A 23598-nucleotide genomic window follows, 5' to 3' on the forward strand; every position below is an offset into this window, starting at 1 on the left:
TAAGCGGCACACGAACAGAAAGAGCTGTCAAAGGAAAGCCAGACCCCTGGAGAAGAAAGAGAGAAAACGCAAAGTGACGGTTGCCCGAAGGCACGTACTGTATGTAGCAACCGTATTTTATATTTGGCGCCGCTAAGACACTCATAGGAAGGGAGTTAGATGCGTTTAAGGGCCGAAGACAAATATAAGGCCTGCCGAGTGACCTTATTTTGCCGTTTGAAGTCTGAAGGCCTGAACCTCTCGGAGTTCACGGAGAGCGAGACGTCTTTCATCTTCGCTGCGGTTCAGATGAGAATTTATAGCGCTCAGCGACCGCAGAGAGATACTGTGTGACATAATCATTTTGAATCATCGTTCTGAAAGTCTGCTCAGTTTCAGGAACTGGATTCCTGAAGGGCTGGATGGAGACACTAAAAATAAATAAAGTTTATTAAGCGATTAGGTTTTGACAGAACGTAACATTCTCAGCACGCAGGACAAGGAAGTCCGTCAGGACCTCAACGCTCACACAAGTGATTCTGTCTGGCAGTCTGTGTGATACACACCCTTACAAATGCCATACTGCCAAAATACACTGTTAAAATATCATTTTTATCTGGACGGTCTATTTTTGTCCACTTGATATAGTAATATTCATATTCTTTAGATTTGATTGTTTTGTGTTTATCATGGATACTACAAAAAAGTATACTTTTTATACTGTAAAAAGGGGTTGCCAGATCGGCGTAACAAACCAACCCAATAGCCAATCAAAACTCACCCAAAACTAACTGTCATTCTCATACCTAAAAGACATACAGTATTTTATAGTCTCTGTTATGCACTACATAGATTTCTTTTTGAAAATCACTGTATATTAGTGATGACAAACAAAGTCCGTTTTAAAAACTTTGTTACTTTAACAATAGACACTGGTTTATAAAATTCATACAACTTTTAACCTGCAGCATAAAATACAACCCGCAGCTATGGTTTAAAAATCCAGTTCTGTGGAATAAGGTGCTCCTGCTGTAAAATAAGATTTTAAGATTTTTATTTTTCAGAATCTTCATAATTTAGTTACTTGTTTTGTTTATAGCAGACAAGAAACAGGACTTGAAATGACATCAAACTGGATTAAAAATATCGCAATTCTTACTTTATGAAAAATGTATTGTTTTATTGTACAATGTGCTGTGCGATTCTGGAGTGTTGTGGTTGGTTGCTAGGGCGTTGCTAGAAGGTTGCTAGGGTTTTGGGTTGGTTGTTAGTAAATTACCTGCCCAAATCATAAACAACCCCATTTTATGTGCTGTTCTGTTTCTGGAGTATTGTGAGTGGTTGCTGGGGTGTTGCTAGGGTTTTTGGTTTGGTTGCTAGTTGCATGTAGTTCATTTCCTGCCCAAATCATAAACAACCACAAATGTATGTATTTTATGTATCCATGTAGTCAAAATAGATTGTTTTACGACATGTTATATTATAACAAGCCACAGCATTTTAGTCATTTATGTCTGTAGCACAAACATTGCAAAGTTACACACTAAAGTGTAGTATTTAGGGTCAGGTTAGGGTTGTATGAAATCCACAAATCAAAGTATGAGTCTAAGCAAACACCACTAACTTGTATTTTGGCCAACACTATGATTACCATAGTACATTTTTGAAAAGGTACAACCTCTTTCTGAAACGCACTGACTCATATTCACTTTAATCACACACACTGGCAGGAAGCAGTAAAAGCATGTGTGTGTGAAATGTGCATGAGGGTGTGGGGTTGTCTTCATCCTCATGTGTTATTTATTCGGCTACAACAGTCTTAGTGGTTTTTTAAGTCGCCTGCCCATCTCCTCCAGAGCCTCAATGTGATGAATATTTCAGACAGTAAAAATGGTCTCGTCTCCTGAGGATCCAGTCGACTCTCTGCGCACTGCCAGGCAGATCATCAGACCTTCTGCCCAGCCAATGACCTACAACATCTACACACCAGACAGATGCTTTCTGGGTCATGCGATCAAAAAATCAAACAAAAAGCAGATATGAGGGGTGATAAGAAATAACGATGGATTAAATAGGTGAACGGTAATGCACCGATGTGGGGTAAAGTGGCTTAAGCCTTAAAAAGGAATGATTCCAGTGGTTTTGAACTGTGCGATTTTATCACATGAGTACTGCTGGTGTTGTGATGGAAATACATTTGTTTTCTTTCAGCGAGTGTCGTTCAGGATGATATGAACAACTACATCAGTCAGTATTACAGCGAGCCAAGTAGTGGTAAGTGAATTATTGTTTATAATATAATATGAGTTAAAATATGCCACTTAGATTCTTTCCATACATCAGATACATGCATTTTAAATGAGTGGTGGATGGATATTAGTTAATTTTGTGTCTAAAACAAGGGGTCACTAACAAAGTGATTAATCGATCCGACTACTTTTTTGGTCAACCACTCATCAAAACATAATTGATACTAAAACAGCTTATATGATCTTTTCTATATTGTACATTCAGACATCGGAGTACCCAATCCTGGTGCACGCGTCATTACCATGGCAGCCATCGACGTCCACCTTCCCACCAACCCCAACCAGTTGCCGCCTTCTCTCGTCAGCGCAGATGGCCCAGGCAGCGGCCAGGACCGCACATTGAGCGAAGCATCCAGCACGACCATGTCCCGGTCCAGCTGTAGCTTCACGGCCCGGCAGCACAGCATCAGCAGCCACACCTTGGGGTCCACCACTGACTGCAGCTCTACCGTACGGGAGGCCTCCACCTCCGACTACAGCGGCCAGCACTGCAGCCCTCCTCCCTACTGCAGCCCTCTGGCCCTGGGGATGCAGCCCGGGGTCCACGACCCCAGCGCGGTGGTCAAAGAGCTGCTGTCCTCCTTGTCTGAGGATTCCTGCCTGGCACAGAAAGGCAGGGTAGACCCCGTCAACCTTAAGTTGCCCAGTCCTGCGGGCTCGGTGAAAGCCAGCCCAGAACTGGAGCACAGGGTGAAAATATACAACAAGAGGAACCAGGAACGTCTGGGTGTATTCCAGACAAAGCCACTTATTCACCTACAGGGGACCGAGCCATCGCTGGAGGAGAAGTACAGGCTAATGGAGCCCGCCGATACACCACTGAGCCATATACCGGACATATAGAGCGTGAGTGTGGGACAGTGACCACCAACACCAGCTGAAGCAGCAAATCTCTCTCTCTCACTCTCTTTATCAATTGCTTTGTCATTGGCTGTGTCCGAAACCTTTAGAATTAGTGCCACCTGTTTCCAAACAGGCATCAATGCAAGTCTTAAATGAAAAGTTCACCTCAAAATCAAAATGGTGTTATTTTTTACTCGCCCACATGACGTTCAACATGTTTTAAGACCTCCCGGCGTCTTCGGAACACAAATAAAGATATTTTAGGGACATCCGAGAGATTTCAAGGCCTCCTCAGAAACATCATGGTTATAGTTGTTGTCAAGGTGCAGAAAAGTACTAAAGACATGGTTAAATTGGTCCATCCGCTCATAGTGGCTGAATTAGTTTGAAGCGACGAGAATACTCTATGTGCGAAAAACAAACCAAAATAACGAGTTTAATTGATATATTCTCTTAGTTCACCCAAAAATGAAATTAACAACAATTTACTCACCCCCAAGCCATGCTAGTGTATATGACTTCATTTTCAGCCAAACACAATCAGAGTAATATTAAATAAACAAACAATTTGTTAATTAAAACAATATTTTGTGCTTTTTTACATCACATTTGAATGTCAACATTACGCTCAATAACAGTACACTCAATATGCCATCACATTGATAAGTTTGAGTAACATTTGGTTAGAAGCAACCATATAATGACTAGTCACGAGACCAACCAATGAGATTCAAAGTTATCAATGTGGAGCCGGCGATTCGCCATATTCTTTAGTCATTTTGACATTCATGACATATCAATCGTATCAACGTGCTCGGAGCTGTCATTAAATAATTGCTATATTATCAACACAAAACGTTATTTGGTTTAATTAAAAGAATTGATGTTCAAAACCGTCCCCTTATCCTACTTTTAAATCGAGCTGTACGATTTTAGGAATATTGTCAGTTTGACGTCATGTACGCAAAGTAACCTGCAATTTTCTGTTTTAAACATAGATGGCGATATAGAGACAAATATAACGGATTGCAGCTTTAATTTTGTCATAGTTTAGGGGATTTCAATCTTACAGACCCAAGATCCCCCAACATGAAAAGATCGTTTTTCTCGTTACAACAAATGCACGCTAGAAAGTTTCGCAATAAACAGATTCAAGAGTCGACTTTGCTATTACAACCTGAACTGGTGCTGCGCAGTTAATCAAACAAATGTGAAGATGTATATAACAGGGTATATATTCATACCCAGCAACTATTTCCCCAAAACTAGTCTAGCTGAAAAAGCATTTCCACGTCAATGTTTCAGATTGCAATCTCTGTAAAATGTACCTAAATACAAAAAAAAAACGGTTTGTCAAGTGACTAAATGAGCAACAAGACGACTGCCTTTGGTTTCAGACATAGCCAATCCGTCTCTCTTATGTCTCAGAAGGCACTACTTACACTCTCCAGGTTTCATGCTGTCAGAACAGGGCACAGGAAGTGACACGGGAGGCAACGCCCCAGCTACCCACCTCATCCGTCGCTCCTCCTTACAGGTGCACATTTCTCTCTCCAAATCTGCAAGAGCACTTGAACTGTCACTCCTGCCAAAATTGCACAACCTTCCTTGGAGTCAAGGAGAGGTACTTCGGGAGTCATCATCGGAAGATTCTTCAGGAATTTCAGTGTGTCCGTTGGGCGTGTACGAAACCAGCGCAGACGCACTCGATTTTTTGGACCGCAGACCAATATAGGAGTGCGGGCTGGAGGACGTCGTTTTGTTTTCGTTGCGATTTTTATCCGTCAATTTGTTTCAAATTGTTTGTACGAAATGCAACAGACACCAATGTACAGTACTTCTCCCCCAATGCTGCAGGGTTTTACATTTGATCCACGTTCAAATGTGTGAAGCTGTGTGACTCAGCCAAATTTCTTACCTTTGCCTTTCTTACATTACTGATGCTGATGTTTGTATTCAAATTCTATGCGAGGAAAAAAGTGCTAAACTCAAGTATTTTTAAAACGCGGAAAGCGACGGGCGAACATTTCAGGTATACAGTATTAGAAGATTTTTATGAGACATTATGGTTAGAATGTTGGCATACCCCCAACCCCCATCCCAACAGCATGAACAGATCTATATGCTTTCTGACTGAGGCAAACTAATCCTGTTATTGATGAGTGATTTTATAAACTGATGATGGAAGCGATTGTCAAGCAATTAAAAATTGGTTATGTCCAATATTCAGCTTCGTTTTTAAAATGGGTGTCCCGAAATGTTTAAATTATTGCATACTACATACACAAAGAACGAGTATACAGTCGATTCTTCATTTCATTCCAAATTAGTATGGGTGAGAAATGTGTGAACTTTTTCTAAATGTGAAAACACAGTTTTCAAGTAATGGGAAAAACTAAAGATGTGTTTATTGGGTCACTTCAATTAACATCTAGCGACAGATGGTTACATTACCAAAAAACTAAAACGTATGCAGAATACGAAGCAGCGATACTGTTAATATATATATATATATAATATATATAAATAAGAATTATACTTATTTGAAATGAAATACAAACTGTTGTCTACTGAGACACCAGAAATCAAAGCAAAATAGAGTGTAATCTTCATTATTACCAGTATATTTATATTCAATGAGCAAACAAATCTTGTTTCAAAATTTGTTTCTATGCAATTGCATTCTGAAAACCATGTGCCACTGAATTATTGAATTTAAGTGGTTGTGTGGTTCATATTATTTGATGGTAATGCATGAAAATATTCTGTAATTATCTTTGGAGGAACAAAGTGATCTAATACGTAGCATCCACTCCAGACGACTTAAGGCTCCCAGCAAAAAGGTCCTGATGAAATTCTCCAGGTAAGTTCGATTTTTGGGGATCTATGACTTGTTTAGAGCTTCGGTTAATTCAGGTACAACCTAGAAACAAACAAAGAAATAACCAATGATCAGGAATAACATACATTGATAAGAGTCAGCGTGCACACAAGATAAATACTATCATCCACTTCTAGGTTGTTAAAGGAATAGTGCACTCAAAAACAAATAAAAAATCAAATTACTGACCCTCAAATTGTTTCAAGCCTATATACATTTTTCTTGTTGTTGAACACAATACATTTTTAAAAATGTGGGACACCAAAATGTTCTGGGGCACTACTGACCACCATAGTTTTTTAGTAGTTTGTTACTATGGTGGTCAATAGTGCCCCAGAACGTTAGTAAATAACAGAAGTCGATTTAAATCTCAATCATTAATAAAGTTTGGTTATAAACAGATCAAATATGGTGGCATGTTGATATGTTTAAAACAACAAAAAAATGCTCAATCTAAAATCTGTCACACGCTGAATCTTCTCTACTATGCAGGTGACCTAAAGTGTATGGCTACATAACCCGTCGGTCGTCATTTGAGAACGCCCTGAACTCTTCCTATACATTAAAAGTCCTCGCCTGTAGACCCGAGGAGCTCAGATATTCCCAAACTGGGCCTGAAAACCGATACCATCACCCTGATATGTCCCCGGATGGGTTTTCAATCTAAGGAAGTGAGAGAAAGCCCATGCATTTTAATCAGTTATCCGAGGAGTGATCAACGCGTAAACTGATCTGAGACCTGCCCCGATCGCCGGCGCTGCCCGTCACCGGCAATCACTTTTACACAGTTTACCTGCACACCTGCGTCTAGCACGCGCCTCCTGAATAAAAGATGAGCGACAGGGCAAACACGGGGAAATAAATGATGCTTGCGTTACACCGGGTAAACACCAACAACAGATGGACACGGGCTTTGTGTGTGCGCGTGCCAGCTCTCTGGCATCGAGAGTGCGTGTGCCACCTTGAAACTACAGCACGCAGCGGGGCGTGTAAAGCTCTGGTGAGAGGACACTGAAAATAAATAGAGGAAAACTACACCTGCGCACTTGTGCTGACTATCAATTACATTTCTGCGTTGCTGGCAGTAGGGAAGTTGCGTAAGTGGCTTGGACGAGAGGCCTCTGGTTCGATCCTCGACCCATCGCTGATTAATTCGGAAACTCAATAATTTACAAGATGCATTAGGGTAGAATAATTCATACGGAAACATTTAACAGGGATGTATGGAAGTGCTTTTTTGAACAGCAACTTTTGAGTTATGGATTGCCTGTAGGTTTTCGCTGTAAACTTGAAGAATAAGTCGCACTGGGTCATTGGAGGGAATTCGTAGCCTTATTAATTATAAACAAACGATACACGTGATTGGCTGATTGAAATGTTTCTGATGATCTGATGTAGATCTGTCATGTTAATGAGATCCATGTTGTACAGGAAACGCATCGTATCGGATGTTGTGTATACGTTCAACTTGGAGCTTCAAATGGCAAGACGCAAACAACGTTTTGGCCGACGAGAGAAGAGATGAAAATGCTTCACCGACGTGAGATCAATGTATCCGAGTGCAAATCCACGGCACCGTTGTGGATTCTTACCTTAAAAAGATCAGCGACCAGGCCGTAGTCAGCCACCTGGAAAATCGGGGCTTCTGGGTCCTTGTTAATGGCAACTATGATCTGTAAAACAAACAAGTCAATTATATAACACAAGGGGGCTATATTGCACAGAAAGACTCAATTTTTGGCCAGCGCTGATGGTCCAGAGTCGGAATGATTTGTTTCTTTTACTGTTTTATGTGTTGTTCAATGTAACCTGTCAGAAAATACTGAAAGTGAAGAAACAAAATATCTTAAAATTAAAAATAAGGATCACTTCAAAATCTATAGTGATAAGACAAACGAGCCGATAATTTTGGGTTAGACGTCTTTGTGTGAAATATTTCTATTTTTATCAACTTTGAGGTTTATAGTAACACTCATATTGTTAAGAATTAAGACAGATTTCAATGAGTTGATTCAAGTCAAGTATTTCTCTATATGAAAGTTTAAGGAAAACAACACTTTTAACAAAAAATGCTTTTTAAAAGTAAAAAATACAACAACTAAATATCTACAAATCAAAACAATTCTTCATGCAATAACTTCAAAACAAAACCATGCAAACAGATTCCTGTGGCCGTAAGATGAATGTTTTTGTGTGGGACATTGGAAAAGCCTGTGGTTCATGATGTTGAGCACTCCGACTGATTATGAAGCAGCATCACAAGGAGCTGTATTCCGAGGACGCAGAAGAGCGTATGAATTATGAATGCGAGTAAAAAGCTACTCCAGATCGCTCTTAAAATGCTCCGTTCCAATAGACCGTCACACTTAAGAGTGAGTTAACTTGGCACATTCGGAAACTCTCCGAGATACTGTTGGGCATGGGTGGATTTCCTTCTAATTGAAGCGATTATCAGAGAAGATGATATCTTCCAAGTGTACTACATTGTGTGTGTATTACATCATGTGACTAACCGTACCTTGCTATCTTTCATTCCGGCGAGATGTTGAATAGCTCCAGAGATGCCGACCGCAATGTACAGCTCCTGTAGAATGAACAGAGATTGCATAGATTTAAATGAAAGCACAATTTTTGCCAGCACAGGGCAAGGATGTTGTTTTTAGAATTGGCAGGATGTTGCCATGATGATGCGGGTGGTTTCTAGGGTGTTGCTAAGAGGTCGCTAAGATGTTTTGGATGGTTTACTGGCGCATATCAGAATTACAAAATTAAAACGACAAATAATTCATTCTTAGGGTTACATATTTCAACAAATTTCTCTAACTACCTTTATAATAATAATAATAGTAATAATGATGATAACAACAATATAAAAAAATAAAAATCTGTGTCGTTTTGTTTTTGTAATTTACAAAAGCCTTTCAAACGTCATATTAAAACAGAACAAATCTTTCTAATATGCCTAAATTCAACTCAAACATTTTAATATAACATTTTATTGTTTTTATAATAACGTTCACTCAAAAACGAAAATGCTGTCATCATTAACTCACTCTCAGGTAGGAAGATATTTGGAAGAATGTCAGTAACCAAACAGTTCTCACCCCCCATTCACTCCCATAGTATTTATTTTCCCTACTATGACAGTAAACGGGGGATGAGAACTGTTTGGTTACTGACATTCTTCTAAATATCTTCCTTTGTGCTTAGCAGAACAAAGAAATGTATACAGGTTTGGAACAGCTCGAGGGTGAGTAAATGATGAGAGAATTTACATTTTTGGGTGAACTATCACTTTAAATGAACAATAAATTACTCTAATAACAGTCGAGCCCCATCATAGGTGTCCTAAATCAAAGCAAATGAGCTTAAACCGGTGGGCGTGTCAGAACCTTTCTCCCGTCCCAGAGTGCAGAGCGCCACATCCTCACAATGACTCGAAAGAGGAACGCACGGGGGAAGCGGGCGGGGAGCAGACCCTTCACCCCCTCCCTCCTGCTTCACCCGTCTCCCGTGGGACAGGTACATCAGTGGCTCTCAGCTTAATGCACTGCTCCATGAATATTTCAGTGCAGTTTAATGTGGCTGCTGGCCCTCCTGGGGGCCTCCGCTTCAATTTGTGAACACGCGGGGTGGGCGGCCGGGGCTCTAAAAGCAAGCGACGGGAGACCCACAAATATATCCATCACTTGGGTACTTCCCTTTTGCAATCTTCTATAGTCCAAAAATGCTTTTAGATAGATAAAGGAAGCTCCCAAAAAGTAAACAAGGAGGTGCTATCAAAAAAGACGTCATCAAAACGTCCCGATTAACCACAATATCATACGTAATCGACCCAAAACAATGCCTATTCATCTTCACTCGAGTTCATTGTATTGGAGTCTTCGCCGGTACAATCCATTCGGGACTTGTTGAGGGCGAATACTAATGCACAGTGGTCGGCCAGCGCTTGACAAGCTTGTCAAAACATTTGGAGAATTGGGTTCAGGACTGAATTGCCCAGGTCTGAGCTCAGGGCGGACCTGCGTGGCTCCACTAATGGCTCTGGTAAATCATTTAGGAGCCAGAATGTGCCATTAACTACATTACAACGCCTCAAAGCTCCGCTAATGTGTAGATAATGACAGTTGGGAGGCTTCACTCAAACCGGATAATGGAAAATTAAAACCTTTTTAAAGGGCAACGAGCATCCATTTTTCTGAATTCAAACAGAACAAAACATTCGGACGTAGTCTCCAAAATTAAAAAAACATTACATTACATTACATACATCGCAAAATCTGGTTGATTTGTGTTTTTATCCTGTAATTTACAACGGAGAAAAAACATATTACAATTTTCCAAAAGCAACACTTACAGGAGCCACAATTTTTCCCGTCTGTCCGACCTGCATGTCATTGGGGACGTAGCCAGCGTCGACTGCAGCTCTGGAAGCCCCAACTGCAAGAACAGTTGTGTTAGTTAGCTTTAAGTCAACCATCAAACTGACTGGAGCACCAAGCGTCGGAATCAACGGTGTGATGTCACATCGTACCGGCTGCGTTCAGCTTGTCGGCGAGGTCGTACAGAAGCTTGAAGTTGTCTCCGCTCTTCAGGCCCCGTCCTATTGTGATGGAGAGACGGCAGATGGGCAGAAAATATGAAATTACTGACAAGGTTATGACTCCAGTGAGATCGATACCGTCTCGGTTTACTATTGTTTTTCCGAGCAAAAAATACTGGCTGGAAATTTCAAGGGAATACCCGACAACATGTCCCACAGTTCAAACAAACTACAAACATAAGAGGGTTGATGTAGTCCCTGAGGAAAGAGTTTTATATTTATAGTCATTTATTGATTAGCGATTTTTGCAAATAAGCACACACGAATATGCAAAATGTATGTACATACTATATTGTATGCATTTTATTATTATTGAGTTTAGACTGCATCAGAGAACACAAAAACATTTTAACTGGGAAGGTGAATAGCAAGAAACAATTGATCAAACGTTGAAAGAATTTCAACCTTTGCTGCAACATACTTTACTATAGGCATCTGTATACTAATAAAAATGTAATAAACGCAGGACAAATTTACCTTATAGCAACTAATATTAAGATAAATACAGTGGCTAAGTGAACAGGTGTGCTTCATATCCGTTATTATATTGCATCCTTTTATATGACTGCAAATCTGACCAATCTGAATCCAGGACCAAAATCCCTTTAAAACATTTATTAGTTCACTTCTAAGATTCTTACCTCCAGACACGACCACTTTAGCACTTGTGAGTTCTGGTCGGTCACTCTTGCTTAGAGTTTGTTCCAGCCACTCCGAGAGCCCAGCAGGTGTGGACGGGGCGACTGCAAAGCCAACATCTCATGAGAAGACACCCAAATAAACAGGCCAAGCTATTCTGAAATACACCTAAACCCAATGTTTAAACAAACTAGCCCATCAAAACCTCACAGGAGAGCGGAGGATTTGTTGCGGTTATATACAACAATAACGACTATAAACCTTTGTGTGTGGTATCAAAATCTGTGTGAGCGTAAAAGAAAACATGAACGACAAACATCGGGTTTGATTTTACAGTACAGTACCTTCTTCTGAAGAGGCGCTGCCCCCCTCTATGGTTGCAGCCTCGAAGGAAGTTCCTCTTACAGTGAAGACCTTGACGCTTTCATTGCATTTGATCGTGCTGAGGGCGTTACCTGTAGCCGAAAAACTTAAGTATTGAGATGAGATGCACCGATACTAATTTTCTCCATCGATAGCTAATTATTCAGCGTGATATCTGCCGATTCTGAAGATTAAATTAATATTTCTTAACTTTTCAATTGTTATTATTTCATATAATGACTATTAATATTGAACATCAAACTGGTGATGTTTCTGAACATTTTCTATATACAGAGCACAAATTCATTGCATTTTTCTGTCCTCTTTTGATTGACAGGATATATCGGCCCTGATCATCGGCTGTTTTTAAACTATCGGCCGATAACGTGAAAAATAGCTTTTATCCACCGATATCGATTATTTGCCGATATATCGGTGCATCTCTAAACTAAACGTTAAAAAACCGTTCTGGTGTAACTAAATAATGGAGTTTTGCATGGATCATTACTAAAAAAAGCCACTTGTTTTTTTTAGTTACTGTTAATTTTTTTAATTGGAAATCTATTCAACACATTCTGACCGCTTAACATTTTTATAGTCACATAAGTGATCGCAAGTGGCAAACCACCACTTTTCATTTCATGTTTCGCATAAAAAGCGCCCAAATCTGATTTACAACGAAAGATCCATAAATATGATTTTTTTAAATAAGTGCTCTATGCTTGCCAAAGATTAAGTGGCCGGAGTAATTATGAAGTATTTACGGGAGCGGATTTTATGGACGACAAATGGCGAATTTTTAAATGGAGGCATTTGAAAAATAAGACACGCAAAGCGGGACAAAAGGACTCCGGGGTTTCCTTCTGATGTTCAAATGAAAATATACGACATGCTCCCAGTCGCTGAGAGACGCTGTCTGTGTGTCCAGCAGCCAGACTCTTAAATCAGAAACTCAATCAGCCGAGACGTTAAACAATGACGATATGAAACGCATCTGGACGCTTATTCAAAAGCAGACAAAACAGTTACATTGATTCATGATGTGTAAAGCACTACAAAAGTGCAATATTGTTATAATCACCGGCGTAAATGGTTCTCACGAAGGTGTCTGGAGATTTGATCTCTATGATATCTGAAATGGGAGCGACGTCCAGCTTGGCTGCCACTCTTGGAAGAAGATTCTGCAAATACAAAAAATATTTTGTAGCATTTGGATAAATCTGGACCTTGCATCCTTATCTGTAAATGTGATTTGTTAGGAAAAAGTATGGCTTTGGCAGACAATGACCGAAAAACGTTGTCCATCCAGACAGAATAAATATCCGTGAGTCTGAAAAAGTGCTCTAAGTTATGTCTAGAGGTGAAAAATATTGCATAGTGGTAATTCAAGTGTTTTATATAGTGACATAATGAAACCAAATCCACCACTTAAGAATCCATCAAATAAAATAGGTTTAGCCAGTGAGGAAATTGAGACTAATACATCTCTTTGGTCTGGGGTTAGGCTACATAAGATACTGTTTAATGTATTACAATTCAATTTAAATACCATTAGATCTGCAGCCTGACAGTTTGGCTGCGCAATGACAAATAACCGTGCGTATAATAGAGCCGCACTTATTGCCGACGGACTTCTCCCACAATTCCAAAAGTACTAAGCCTGATAGGGGTCCGGCGGTGCGAGAGTTTCTAATCCATTTCCCATTTGTGCTTTTGTCTTTGTGAAATAATCAAATAACTTCGGAATGAGAGTAACTATGAAATCTTGCATTAAGGACGGATTAGATACACTTATCAGTGATGCAAGAAGATGAAAAATAAAAACAAATGACATTTTAAGAAAGGGTCAAAGAAAAGATGCTTTTCGATTTTGTGCAAACTGAAAAACGTTTGTCAGCTAAAAAAGAAAAGAGATAAAGGCAAACAATCTGTGTCGACTGATAAAGGTTTGTCAGCAAAAAAGTTTGCAAACAAACAACAAAAATAAGATCAAAGTAAACATTTTCTGTTTATTTCGTGTCCTAACTAGGCTGCCAGCACAAAAACAAATGTAAACAAATAACAAAAACAATACCAAAGCAAAAATGTAAGTCAATTTTGAGTCATGTATAAACAGGCTGCCAATAAAATAATAAAGAATTAAAGGGACACTCCACCCAAAAATGAAATTTCTGTCACAATTTACTCACCATCAAGTTGTTTTAAACCTGCACAAATTTTGTTCTTCTGCTGAACACAAAAAAAGATATTTGGAAGAATGTTTGTAATCAAACAGTTCTGGGGCACCATTGACTACTATAGTAGGTAAAAAATCTACTATGGTAGTCAATGGGGCCGCAGAACTGTGTAGTTTTCCACGTTCTTTAAAATATCTTCTTTTGTCTTCAACAGAACAAAGACATTTATACAGGTTTGAAACAACTTGATGGTGAGTAAATGATGACAGAATTTTCACTTTTGGGTGAACTGTCTCCTTAAAATGTCCATTTAAATGTACCTTTCCAAACGCAGAGGCTCCTGCACAGATGTGTGTGAAATTGAACTGTTTCTGGGTCGCCAAGATGAGAGGTGTGAGCTCCTCTGTGAAAGAAAATAAGGCATTTTTTGTTCAATCTCTTGATACATCTTTTCCCTCATAGTTCCCTAATAATTAAACGAGTGAAATAAAGTCAGGTTTACCTGGCAATAAGCCTTTGTACACTTCATGCTGAGCCACCAAAACTTTCTTCACTCCTTGAACTTTAGACAGCTGTTCTACAACCTGTCCGAAAACCCATAATCAGACCTCTGAAATCGGCCTTTTAACCAGGCATCTACAAATAAATCAATGGACATTCAAAGATAATACCTTCGCGCAGTTGGTTCCAGCCACCAGACAGGACACATCTCTGCCCAGTTTTTTGGCGGCGCTGATGGCGTTCAGGGTGATGGGGGTCAGTGTGTCATTGTTGTGTTCGGCAACAACCAACGTGCTCTGAAACCTCCGAATCAGACCAGACTGGAAAAGAAAAACGGTGTTAGGTAAAACACGATATGATATAAACATGATATAAATAGCAAGCGGACCCTTTCACCCAAATAACTGATGTGATCATTGTGATGTAACTTTTAGAGGTCATTTGAAATCTGATGCAAAACAGATAGACACGTCTGAGTGTATAAGATCTGATCACATAACACATCTGAATGAAATTGTTTAAAATAAAAGTGCAGCTAAATCTGGTTTCATAATGCGCCGTTTACATATTGCATAACCTTGGGAGATACATAACCAGCTTTATTATGATGACTTTTATTATGATATTGCTTAAAAAAGGCTAACATTAACACAAAAACCTTTTATTATAACCTTTTATGCCAAGACCTAAAATACAGAAATAATGAGAAAACTGAATGTGAGCAAAGTAACCTGAAACTTCACGTAACGTTAGCTGCTAAGCTAACATGCTGTATGATCATAAGTCAACAGCGTCACAAACGACATGACAACACGTTTTAACGACTAACTATGGAAAATACTACAACTCTACAAAAGTAGGTAACAAATAACAGAAAAAGCAGTTGATATACTGCACAACATGTGAGTCGGTTAGCCAGCATGCTAAGTTACTTAACCAAGTACACTTGTGTCCACAAAGGACACTGAGAATGAATAACAGCATTTATAGAAGGTGTGCACGGGTCAATACACTGTTACGACGGTATATTTTCTTACCAATTGCCTGAGATTCGTCTTGTTTATTGCTTTGAGCATGATTACAGCAACACACCGCCACTCTACTCCTTTAGCACAAGGAGATATGTAACTGCGTAACTGAGTTCTCGCGAGACCGCGTTACTGAGAGACACGCCCCTCTCTTGTATAATGTAAATAAAACCTCATTTTATAGGTAGCGTGATGTTTCTTTGGATATGTGAGTGGAGATATAATACAGTAGCAATAAAATTAGTAATTAGATGGCGGAATAACTCATTTAAGCATCTTTTAGGAGGTGGAGCTTAACCGACGTCGATCATGTGTGATCTGTTCAAGACTGGAGTTGGCCATTGGACTTCGAGACCACCGGACCGGGCGATAGATTTTACAAGATTTTGTGATTTAAAATTCGAGCCTGTGTTGTAGTTCAGAAAAAATACTGTTATCAAAACGTATTTATTTGCACTGAATAATGCAACAGTTTGAGGATGAATACGATCTTTTACTGAAGTGCTCAAATGGTGTTTGATAATGTTTCTTGTGGTTGGTTCTTTTTATTTCCCATTCTCCATGTTCCATTTCATTGATTAGCTTTGTTGAAGTTTAATTTTCTTAAATTTGTGTTCTCGTGCTTATAGGAACAAAATTACAGTTTAAACAAACAGTAGCCAATATAGCACAAGTTTTTTTTTAAGAAGACAAAAATAAAACATTTATTAAGTGATACATTTTTACTAGGCTACATATTTGAGTTTTTGAATCTCTAGCAATAATTCTGACTATATGATAAACATTATTCAATATTTAATGCAAAGTCCAAAAATTAAAACAATTCTAAGTGTGTTCATACACGAAATGTAGGCTATTTAGAAAGTAGCCATTTGCGTCTTCGTAAACAACATTCAAACAGTTTGTAGCCTATATAATACAATAATATAATGCGCCTGAAACATAACTTGTTCTTGCAATCTCCTAGATGGTCTCCTCACTACATCATGAAGTCAACACTGTTTCCATTGTAAATTAAATATATTTCTTTGTGGGTTAGGGGTCAATGTCAAAGGTGAGGTTCGACAGGCGGTCAGTTCTTTGGGAGTAAGTGGATGCGTACAACACGATTTGTTTTTCTGAACGACCAATCTGAAAAAAAATGAATCGAAATATATTATGATCACGTCTTAAAATGTGTGTCCTTTAAACCACATTAGATATGATGAAAATACACGCACTATTAATAATAAAGTACAACCATGGTGAATAACATTTAGAGATTAAAAAGACGAAAATTTACGAGTGTTTAACACGAGGAGCAGATTTTATTCAAAGACATTAAAATAAGAAAAAATACAAGATGTACTCTACTTATTCGTGTTGATAACTTGACTAAAACTAGTTTTACTAAAAATACTATTTTTTTACAATTCTCAACAGCACCCAGAAAGGTAAAATAAAATACCATTGATTGGTTTAATATGTTGAGATGAATGTAATTTACACCGCAATAAACAAACACAAACAAACAAATCGGTGTAAATAAAGGAAATATTTATTTCCGTCGACTTAAACTAGCAAAGTCCTTCCTAAATTCTTTTGAGATATTCGTTTATTTTACGGTCTAATAAATTGCGATTTACTCATTTGTTAAATTCATTTCATACATAAAGATGATAATTTATTAGTTATACGTTAAAATTTTCTAGCGGTAAAGAATGTAAAAAATGTGAAACCGTGTTGTAGCCTATATAAATCACCATAAATAAAATATGTAAACGTGTTATGTGTAATGTTATTTTCATGGCCAGTAGGGGGCTCTACAGAACATATGGACTGGAGTTCTTGTGACTATGTGCCCGTGGTAAGTAAAAAAAATAATAAGTAGAACATATATAGGCTATGTATTTTCTTCCTTTTTGCAGAGGAGCAAGCTTTGAGATTCGGGAGATTTGAATACTATAAGAATTGTATTTTTTTTAAAGTCTTTGAACACCTGAAAGACATTAAAAACTTGAAAGACATTGCAGTGTGGGTTATGTTTTCTCTGTTATAAATGAATGTCAATAAACATATTTATTTTCATATTTGTTCCATTTGATAGCCTATAGCCTACATACCTAACTGTTGCGTCATTCTGTTACAGGCACTTATATGTTTCACAGTTACGTTTGAAGAAACAAAAGTGCTTGTTTGCCCATCAATTACTCGGTAAACTGTATTCAAAATATTGCCCTGCGCGTCGGACTGCTGAAATTCTGGGGCGCGTGGTCCAGGTTTGCATGTGACGTCAGGCCCCCGTGACGTCAGGGCCCGTGTCTGTGTTGCTCTTCCCACAGTCTCCAGAAGTTATTAGTCAGCTCGGGACGAAGCAGTTTCCCCATTCCATTTCCTCCTCTATAGCCTTCTGCCTTAACCCTCCTGTATGGTGGATATTCTACCCCATCCTTCTTTCTTGGGTGATATGGGGGATCATTCAAAAAGTAAGTGCTGGGTGCTTTTTATTTATTTATTTTGTATTTTTTTATTTTTTTGTAAATAACTTTGAATATTGGTTGTGCTCCATTAGCTTTCATTTTAAACCGCTTTGGAGACAGTAAGGGTAATCTTTATTTATTTTCCCAAAGAGCTCTCACGGCAGTACTTTGCTAAATTACAACTCAACAAATGTCTCATTCCTAAAACTTTTTCTCAAACGGAAAAATGTTTTTGGTGCAGGCTTACACACAACCGATGTCATGAAGCATTATTGCAAATACAATAGGTCTAGAGGCATGTCAAACGAGGGTGCGTGAAACACGAGCTCGTATGTATATAAGCTTGTATTTATTTACACGATGGCGGTGTTTTGGGGGATTCAATGGGGGTGCCGTCGGTGGTCGCTAATCCCTGCTTTCCATATCCAGAGAAGTCTGGAATCGCCATGTGTGTCGGCTGTGGGAGTCAGATCCACGATCAGTACATACTGCGGGTGTCCCCGGACCTGGAGTGGCACGCAGCCTGCCTGAAGTGCGCAGAATGCAGTCAGTACCTGGATGAGACGTGCACTTGTTTCGTCAGGGATGGCAAGACTTATTGCAAGAGAGATTACGTACGGTAGGAGCCTCTCTGGATTTTGTGATTTCAGAGCTTTGGAATTTCGCTGGGGCCCTCTTTTTGCAGATATTTTTGACCCAAACTGATCTACAGATATGGGGAAAACCCTGGTATGAAAAAATAAATTTTTACTATAAACTAAAAAGGTACAGGCCTCTTTGGTAAACAATCTTGGTTGCAAGAGGGAATACTGTACTCATGCTCCTGCTAAATTCCAAAAGCATTGTAGGGTTTGCGTTTTTATTTTTTGTTTTTAATATTTTCTCATCGGTTTATATAATTTTAGTTTTCTGTGTGTCAGTCTTTATTTAGTTTTATTTTAAAGACTGCTTTGCAAAGCAATGTAATTATATAAAAAATAAAGTACGTATCTTGGTAACACGTGCATTGTAATCCTTTATGCATTGTAATGCATTCATGGTGGAATATAATATACACTTTATAATCAATTGTATGCTCTTGCAAATAAGAAAAATCTAAAGTTACAATACAATTGAATGCCTATTTCAAGTTAAAACTGTAATGCGTAAAGACGCATGACAAACATTTAATTTATCCTCTATTTGAGGTGTAACCATGAATATTTCCGTATTAGTGTGCTTACAATTTATACACGTTGATAAGACAATGCATGATAATGTGTGATATGTGTATAATGTGTTAAATAGAGGCATCAATATAGTGTTTGTATGCCATCGCGTTTTTAACGCGTGTTTTGTTAGTAAAATCGAGTTGAGGTTCTGAAAATTGCTGGAAGCACTGAAAAGCGACAGTAAAACAATAAGCAAATCTTTCTTCTCAAAACTTGCAGGCTATTCGGGATCAAATGCGCCAAATGTAACATTGGTTTCTGCAGCAGTGACCTGGTGATGAGGGCTCGGGATAATGTCTATCACATGGAGTGCTTCAGATGCTCGGTGTGCAGTCGACATCTGCTGCCGGGAGATGAGTTCTCACTGCGGGATGAGGAGCTGCTCTGCCGGGCGGATCACGGGCTGCTGATGGAGCGCGCTTCAGCCGGGAGTCCCATCAGTCCTGGAAACATTCACGCCAACGGCAGGCCCCTGCACATTCCAGGTAAATAAAGAATAGCCTAAAAAATTATCAAATATAATAATGAATAACAAAAATGCATACATAATAATAATGTAACAGTATTTTCTGTTGTTATTCTAATTCGACTCAATCGTAAATAAAACAGCTGCTTAATTCTAACTAATAACGGAATTGAGTCAGTGTACGAATTCTGACATTTTATTTCACATGATGTATTCAAAATAGGATTATGTTATTAATAAGTCTCTGAAAGTCTGTTAGCTGCGTTTTAGGCCTGCAGAGCAATCGGAAGATATTTGTTTTCGTGTAAATTTACTGATGGTGGACTGGCTGAGATTAAGGATATTTATGATTGAATTAACATGGACTGAAATTAATTTGAAACCGTTTATGGCTATAGGCATTATGGCTGGAAATTATGGGTGCGTTGGCGCAGCGTATAACTGATTGTTAATAAATAAATAACTGAAATGATTCTCAGTTTATTATTTTTTCACAGTGAGGATATTTAAACGTGTATCTTGATGCATGTTATCATATGCATAATTATGAACGTTGGCTATACAAGCAGCTATTGTTACTTGTTGAATAATTGCAAGGAAAGATTTAAATACTTTAATATATAAAAGGCGTGAAAATGTAAATTTATGTTATTGATAAAAACATCAAGTTCAGATGTTGGCCTTTCCCCCCCAAATGCTTTAAAACATTGCCGTTTGTTTAAACAGCACTGTGTAATCTCCAAATGTGCTGTTCGATTATTTGTCACCGGTTTACCATCTTATTACTCTGCTTTACAGGCACTTATTGTCTGTTATATTTTTATATTCTCGGTCGAACTTTCAACATTTTGCACATACAGCAAAGTTGAGAACACAGACTATTAAGTCAATGCCCTAAGAGGTGTTTTGACTGACGTGCACTTGGCAACAACCCGACGTGTGTATGCGCAATTGAACCTTCAACAAAGCGTGCTCTTCTGCAACGTGTCGAAATAATGAACAGGCCAAAAAGTGATTCACGTCCATTTTATTCACAGAACCCGTGCCAGTTCGACAGCCGCCTCATCGGAACCACGTCCACAAGCAGTCTGAGAAGACCACGCGTGTTCGGACAGTATTAAACGAAAAGCAACTGCACACTCTGCGGACTTGTTATAACGCGAACCCGCGGCCGGACGCGTTAATGAAAGAGCAGCTCGTGGAAATGACCGGCCTGAGTCCACGCGTCATACGAGTGTGGTTTCAAAACAAGCGCTGCAAGGACAAGAAGAGGTCCATACTTATGAAACAACTACAGCAACAACAACACAGCGATAAAACGGTATGGGACCTATATATATATATTTTTGCCATCGTCATGTTTTATGATTGAGAGCACATTATGATCATATAGACATGCATTAGAGTGTTGGCTGCTTAATTGAAATGTGATATGTGTCGCTAAGGGGTTTCCTCTACCTCTTGCAGAATCTTCAAGGTCTCACGGGAACGCCTCTGGTGGCAGGCAGCCCGATTAGACATGACACCACAGTCCAGGGAAATCCTGTAGAGGTTCAAACCTATCAGCCTCCCTGGAAAGCCTTAAGCGAGTTTGCCTTACAGAGTGACCTGGACCAGCCCGCTTTCCAACAGCTGGTGAGGACTACCATCCCCAAAGTGTCTTTAACAGTTATATGTGCAGCAAATATTTTTGCAATTCAATTAATTTAATAGGTTAAGAAAAATATATATACAATTTTAAGTTTGATCATTATAGGACTTGCTTCTGACAATTGGAGGCTTTTGCGCATTTGGCAAGCTTCAGATGCACCAAAATCATAATACCTTTACGCGTACCTAAAACTCGCAAGCGTTAATATTTATGAATTAGTTGTTTTGATGTGCATGTGATTTGAGGGATTATTTAAAAAAATACATTTGGGGCATATGTTTTGGTGTAACAGGCTTTAGAGGGCTTGTTTTTAAAAAAGCGCATGCACGTGGTGTATTTCAAAGTACGTTATATGTACATTATCATGTACGTAAACAATGATTTACATGAGTCGTATAGGATAATGTAAATGTCACTTGCAAATCGTGTGTAAAACTCTTCAGTTTAATCAAATTCGGAGCATTTTTAGTACACACTAAAAATGGGTTATTTTTAACCCGCATGGTTGGGTCAAAAAGGGACAAACCCAACCGATGGTTTAAAAATTATCACACGCTGGGTTGTTTGAGTCATAATGCCGAAGTGTTTCAATCCATGGTTGGGTCAAACTTTTTTTGGGGGGGGGGTAATTTGGCCCAACCGTTGGGCTTGTCCCTTTTTGACCCAGCAACGGGTTGAAAATAACCCCGCATTATTTTTGTATATTAATCCAGCGTGCTGACAGCCTACTGATTCCCAATTCTTCCCCTTCCATAGGTTTCATTTTCCGAATCGGGTTCCTTGGGTAACTCGTCAGGTAGTGATGTGACCTCTTTGTCATCACAGTTACCCGACACCCCCAACAGCATGGTGCCCAGTCCCGTGGAGACGTGAGAGCCTACCGGAGAGTCCTGCCCCAGCATGCCCTCACCCGCCCTGCATGAGAACCCTTCACCTCACCGCCTCGAACGGAAAAAAGGGATTAACCAAGTTGGATTTAAACAGTTTGCCAAACGGAGGAACCTGTCCAAGCGACTTTGGGGTTTCCAGACGTGTTACAAAACTGTTCTTCAAGCATTCGGACCGTACACCTAGGATGTCAAACGGAATACGAACACATTATTTTTGTTTTGATGATGGACCACTGTCAACCAAACGAGTCTTAACAGTGTTTATTCAAGACCATCAATGTGTAGCTTTATCAACAAGTGGTGTTTTCCTTATAAGACGAGGCCACTTTTTTGTCTTAATGCGCATGATCTTCGAAGATGTATAGAAACTGAGTTGTAAAATATTTTATCTTAACGAATGGAGGACAGATTGTATAAACTTCTCGATTAAAAAAGTAAGTTATTGTTATTTATTGTCAGGACAACCGTCCGTACAAAAACTGAGAAATTATCTTAATAAACGAACTTAAATGCTGTTTATGTCTGAGAAAACCTGCATGCAAAGATAACTATATCGTGTTACCTTTACATATCTTTTTCTATATTATAACAAGATGAGATACATTTCAGTTTCAATACATATAGGCCTGAGAATAATTGTCCAAGGAGCTGGCAAAGACATCACGAGCAACGTGAACAGAATTAAATAGTGAATGACATTTCAGTGTCGTGATATCAGAATTTCTTCTGCAGAGAAACTGAAAATTTAGGTTGCCTTTTTTATCAAATTACACAGAAATGAATCTGTTTATTGTAACTTCCCAGCTAACAAATTTTGCTTCCCATAACGTTATTTTCTTAGGTTCGTTTTTGGTTCTCCAGGATTGTTTTCTTTACGGAAATAGAACGTTAGTTTCTGGTTCCCACAACGTTCTGGGAACCAAAAAGTAACGTTAGGGAAACGTTCCCTTAACGTTATAACCCATGAAACTAACGTTTTATTTACGTAAAGATAACCAAAAACAATCCTTAAAAAAACTGTCTGGGACCCAGAAACTATATCGTTAGGGGAACGTTCTGTGTTTGCTGTCTGAAATTATACTTTTTGCTTTCACACACACCTAGTAACTACACAAACTAGTTTGAGTATTGGTTTTAATGATTGCTTTAAGATTTTAACCATTAGACTATAGAATAACCTTTTTCAGTTTTACGCTCAATTTATTTCTGTGTGTTGAGGTCAAAGGTTCTTGACTTACGTACTTTAAAATAACCAAATCTTTCAAAATAATCGAATCGATTAATCACTATTTTTTAATACCGTAAATCTAAACGCCTTTACTTATTATTAAAACAGGTCACGTAGACCAATCCCTATACGACAAATACAAATTTATTTGATGGATTTGGTTTGTTTAAACACCATTTCCACCGTCCTCTTATCTCTGTTATGTCCAGCCTTTGATACTCACAGTCTTGGCCTTGAGCCATGAGGCGATTCACAGATCTCTGATGCGTCACATTCATCCCTTTACAAAGGATACACATTCCACTTCCGTATCAATGAACGCTGAACAATATATGTATCTCGCCGACCGGATACTGAATGAGTCATTGAA

General features: G+C 38.8%; 3 protein-coding genes across 5 annotated transcripts in view; 2 read left to right on the forward strand and 1 right to left on the reverse strand.

Moving 5' to 3' along the window:
• The window catches only part of tmem266 (transmembrane protein 266), a 48299-nt gene extending 42945 nt beyond the window's left edge, over positions 1 to 5354 (forward strand). For both annotated transcript variants that reach the window (XM_057329353.1, XM_057329354.1), the window contains 2 exons: positions 2191 to 2253; positions 2494 to 5354. In XM_057329353.1, the coding sequence (XP_057185336.1) occupies positions 2191 to 2253; positions 2494 to 3131 (701 nt within the window). In that variant the 3' untranslated portion in view covers positions 3132 to 5354. The remainder of the gene's footprint in view (positions 1 to 2190; positions 2254 to 2493) is intronic.
• Positions 5355 to 5514: 160 nt separating this feature from the next.
• Positions 5515 to 15436, reverse strand: etfa (electron transfer flavoprotein subunit alpha). The gene is made up of 12 exons (XM_057329356.1): positions 15333 to 15436; positions 14466 to 14615; positions 14297 to 14378; positions 14115 to 14197; positions 12699 to 12798; positions 11599 to 11709; positions 11257 to 11358; positions 10547 to 10615; positions 10370 to 10452; positions 8531 to 8596; positions 7605 to 7685; positions 5515 to 6054 (listed from the first exon to the last, which is right to left on the reverse strand). The coding sequence occupies exons 1-12, from the start codon at positions 15369 to 15371 to the stop codon at positions 6016 to 6018; spliced, it is 1005 nt and encodes a 334-aa protein (XP_057185339.1). The 5' UTR covers positions 15372 to 15436; the 3' UTR covers positions 5515 to 6015.
• Positions 15437 to 17346: 1910 nt separating this feature from the next.
• isl2a (ISL LIM homeobox 2a) lies at positions 17347 to 22692 on the forward strand. 2 transcript variants are annotated; one of them, XM_057329980.1, is made up of 6 exons: positions 17347 to 17788; positions 18212 to 18401; positions 19213 to 19478; positions 20497 to 20780; positions 20927 to 21094; positions 21867 to 22692. In XM_057329980.1, exons 1-6 carry the CDS (start codon positions 17731 to 17733, stop codon positions 21981 to 21983), a joined length of 1083 nt encoding a protein of 360 aa, XP_057185963.1. In that variant the 5' UTR covers positions 17347 to 17730; the 3' UTR covers positions 21984 to 22692. The 2 variants fall into 2 exon arrangements, with proteins under 2 accessions (XP_057185963.1, XP_057185964.1); XM_057329981.1 differs by having other exon boundaries at positions 19258 to 19478.
• Positions 22693 to 23598: the final 906 nt, after the last annotated feature.

Source organism: Triplophysa rosa, linkage group LG3 (genome assembly GCF_024868665.1).
Source record: "Triplophysa rosa linkage group LG3, Trosa_1v2, whole genome shotgun sequence".
NCBI classification, from domain to species: domain Eukaryota; kingdom Metazoa; phylum Chordata; class Actinopteri; order Cypriniformes; family Nemacheilidae; genus Triplophysa; species Triplophysa rosa.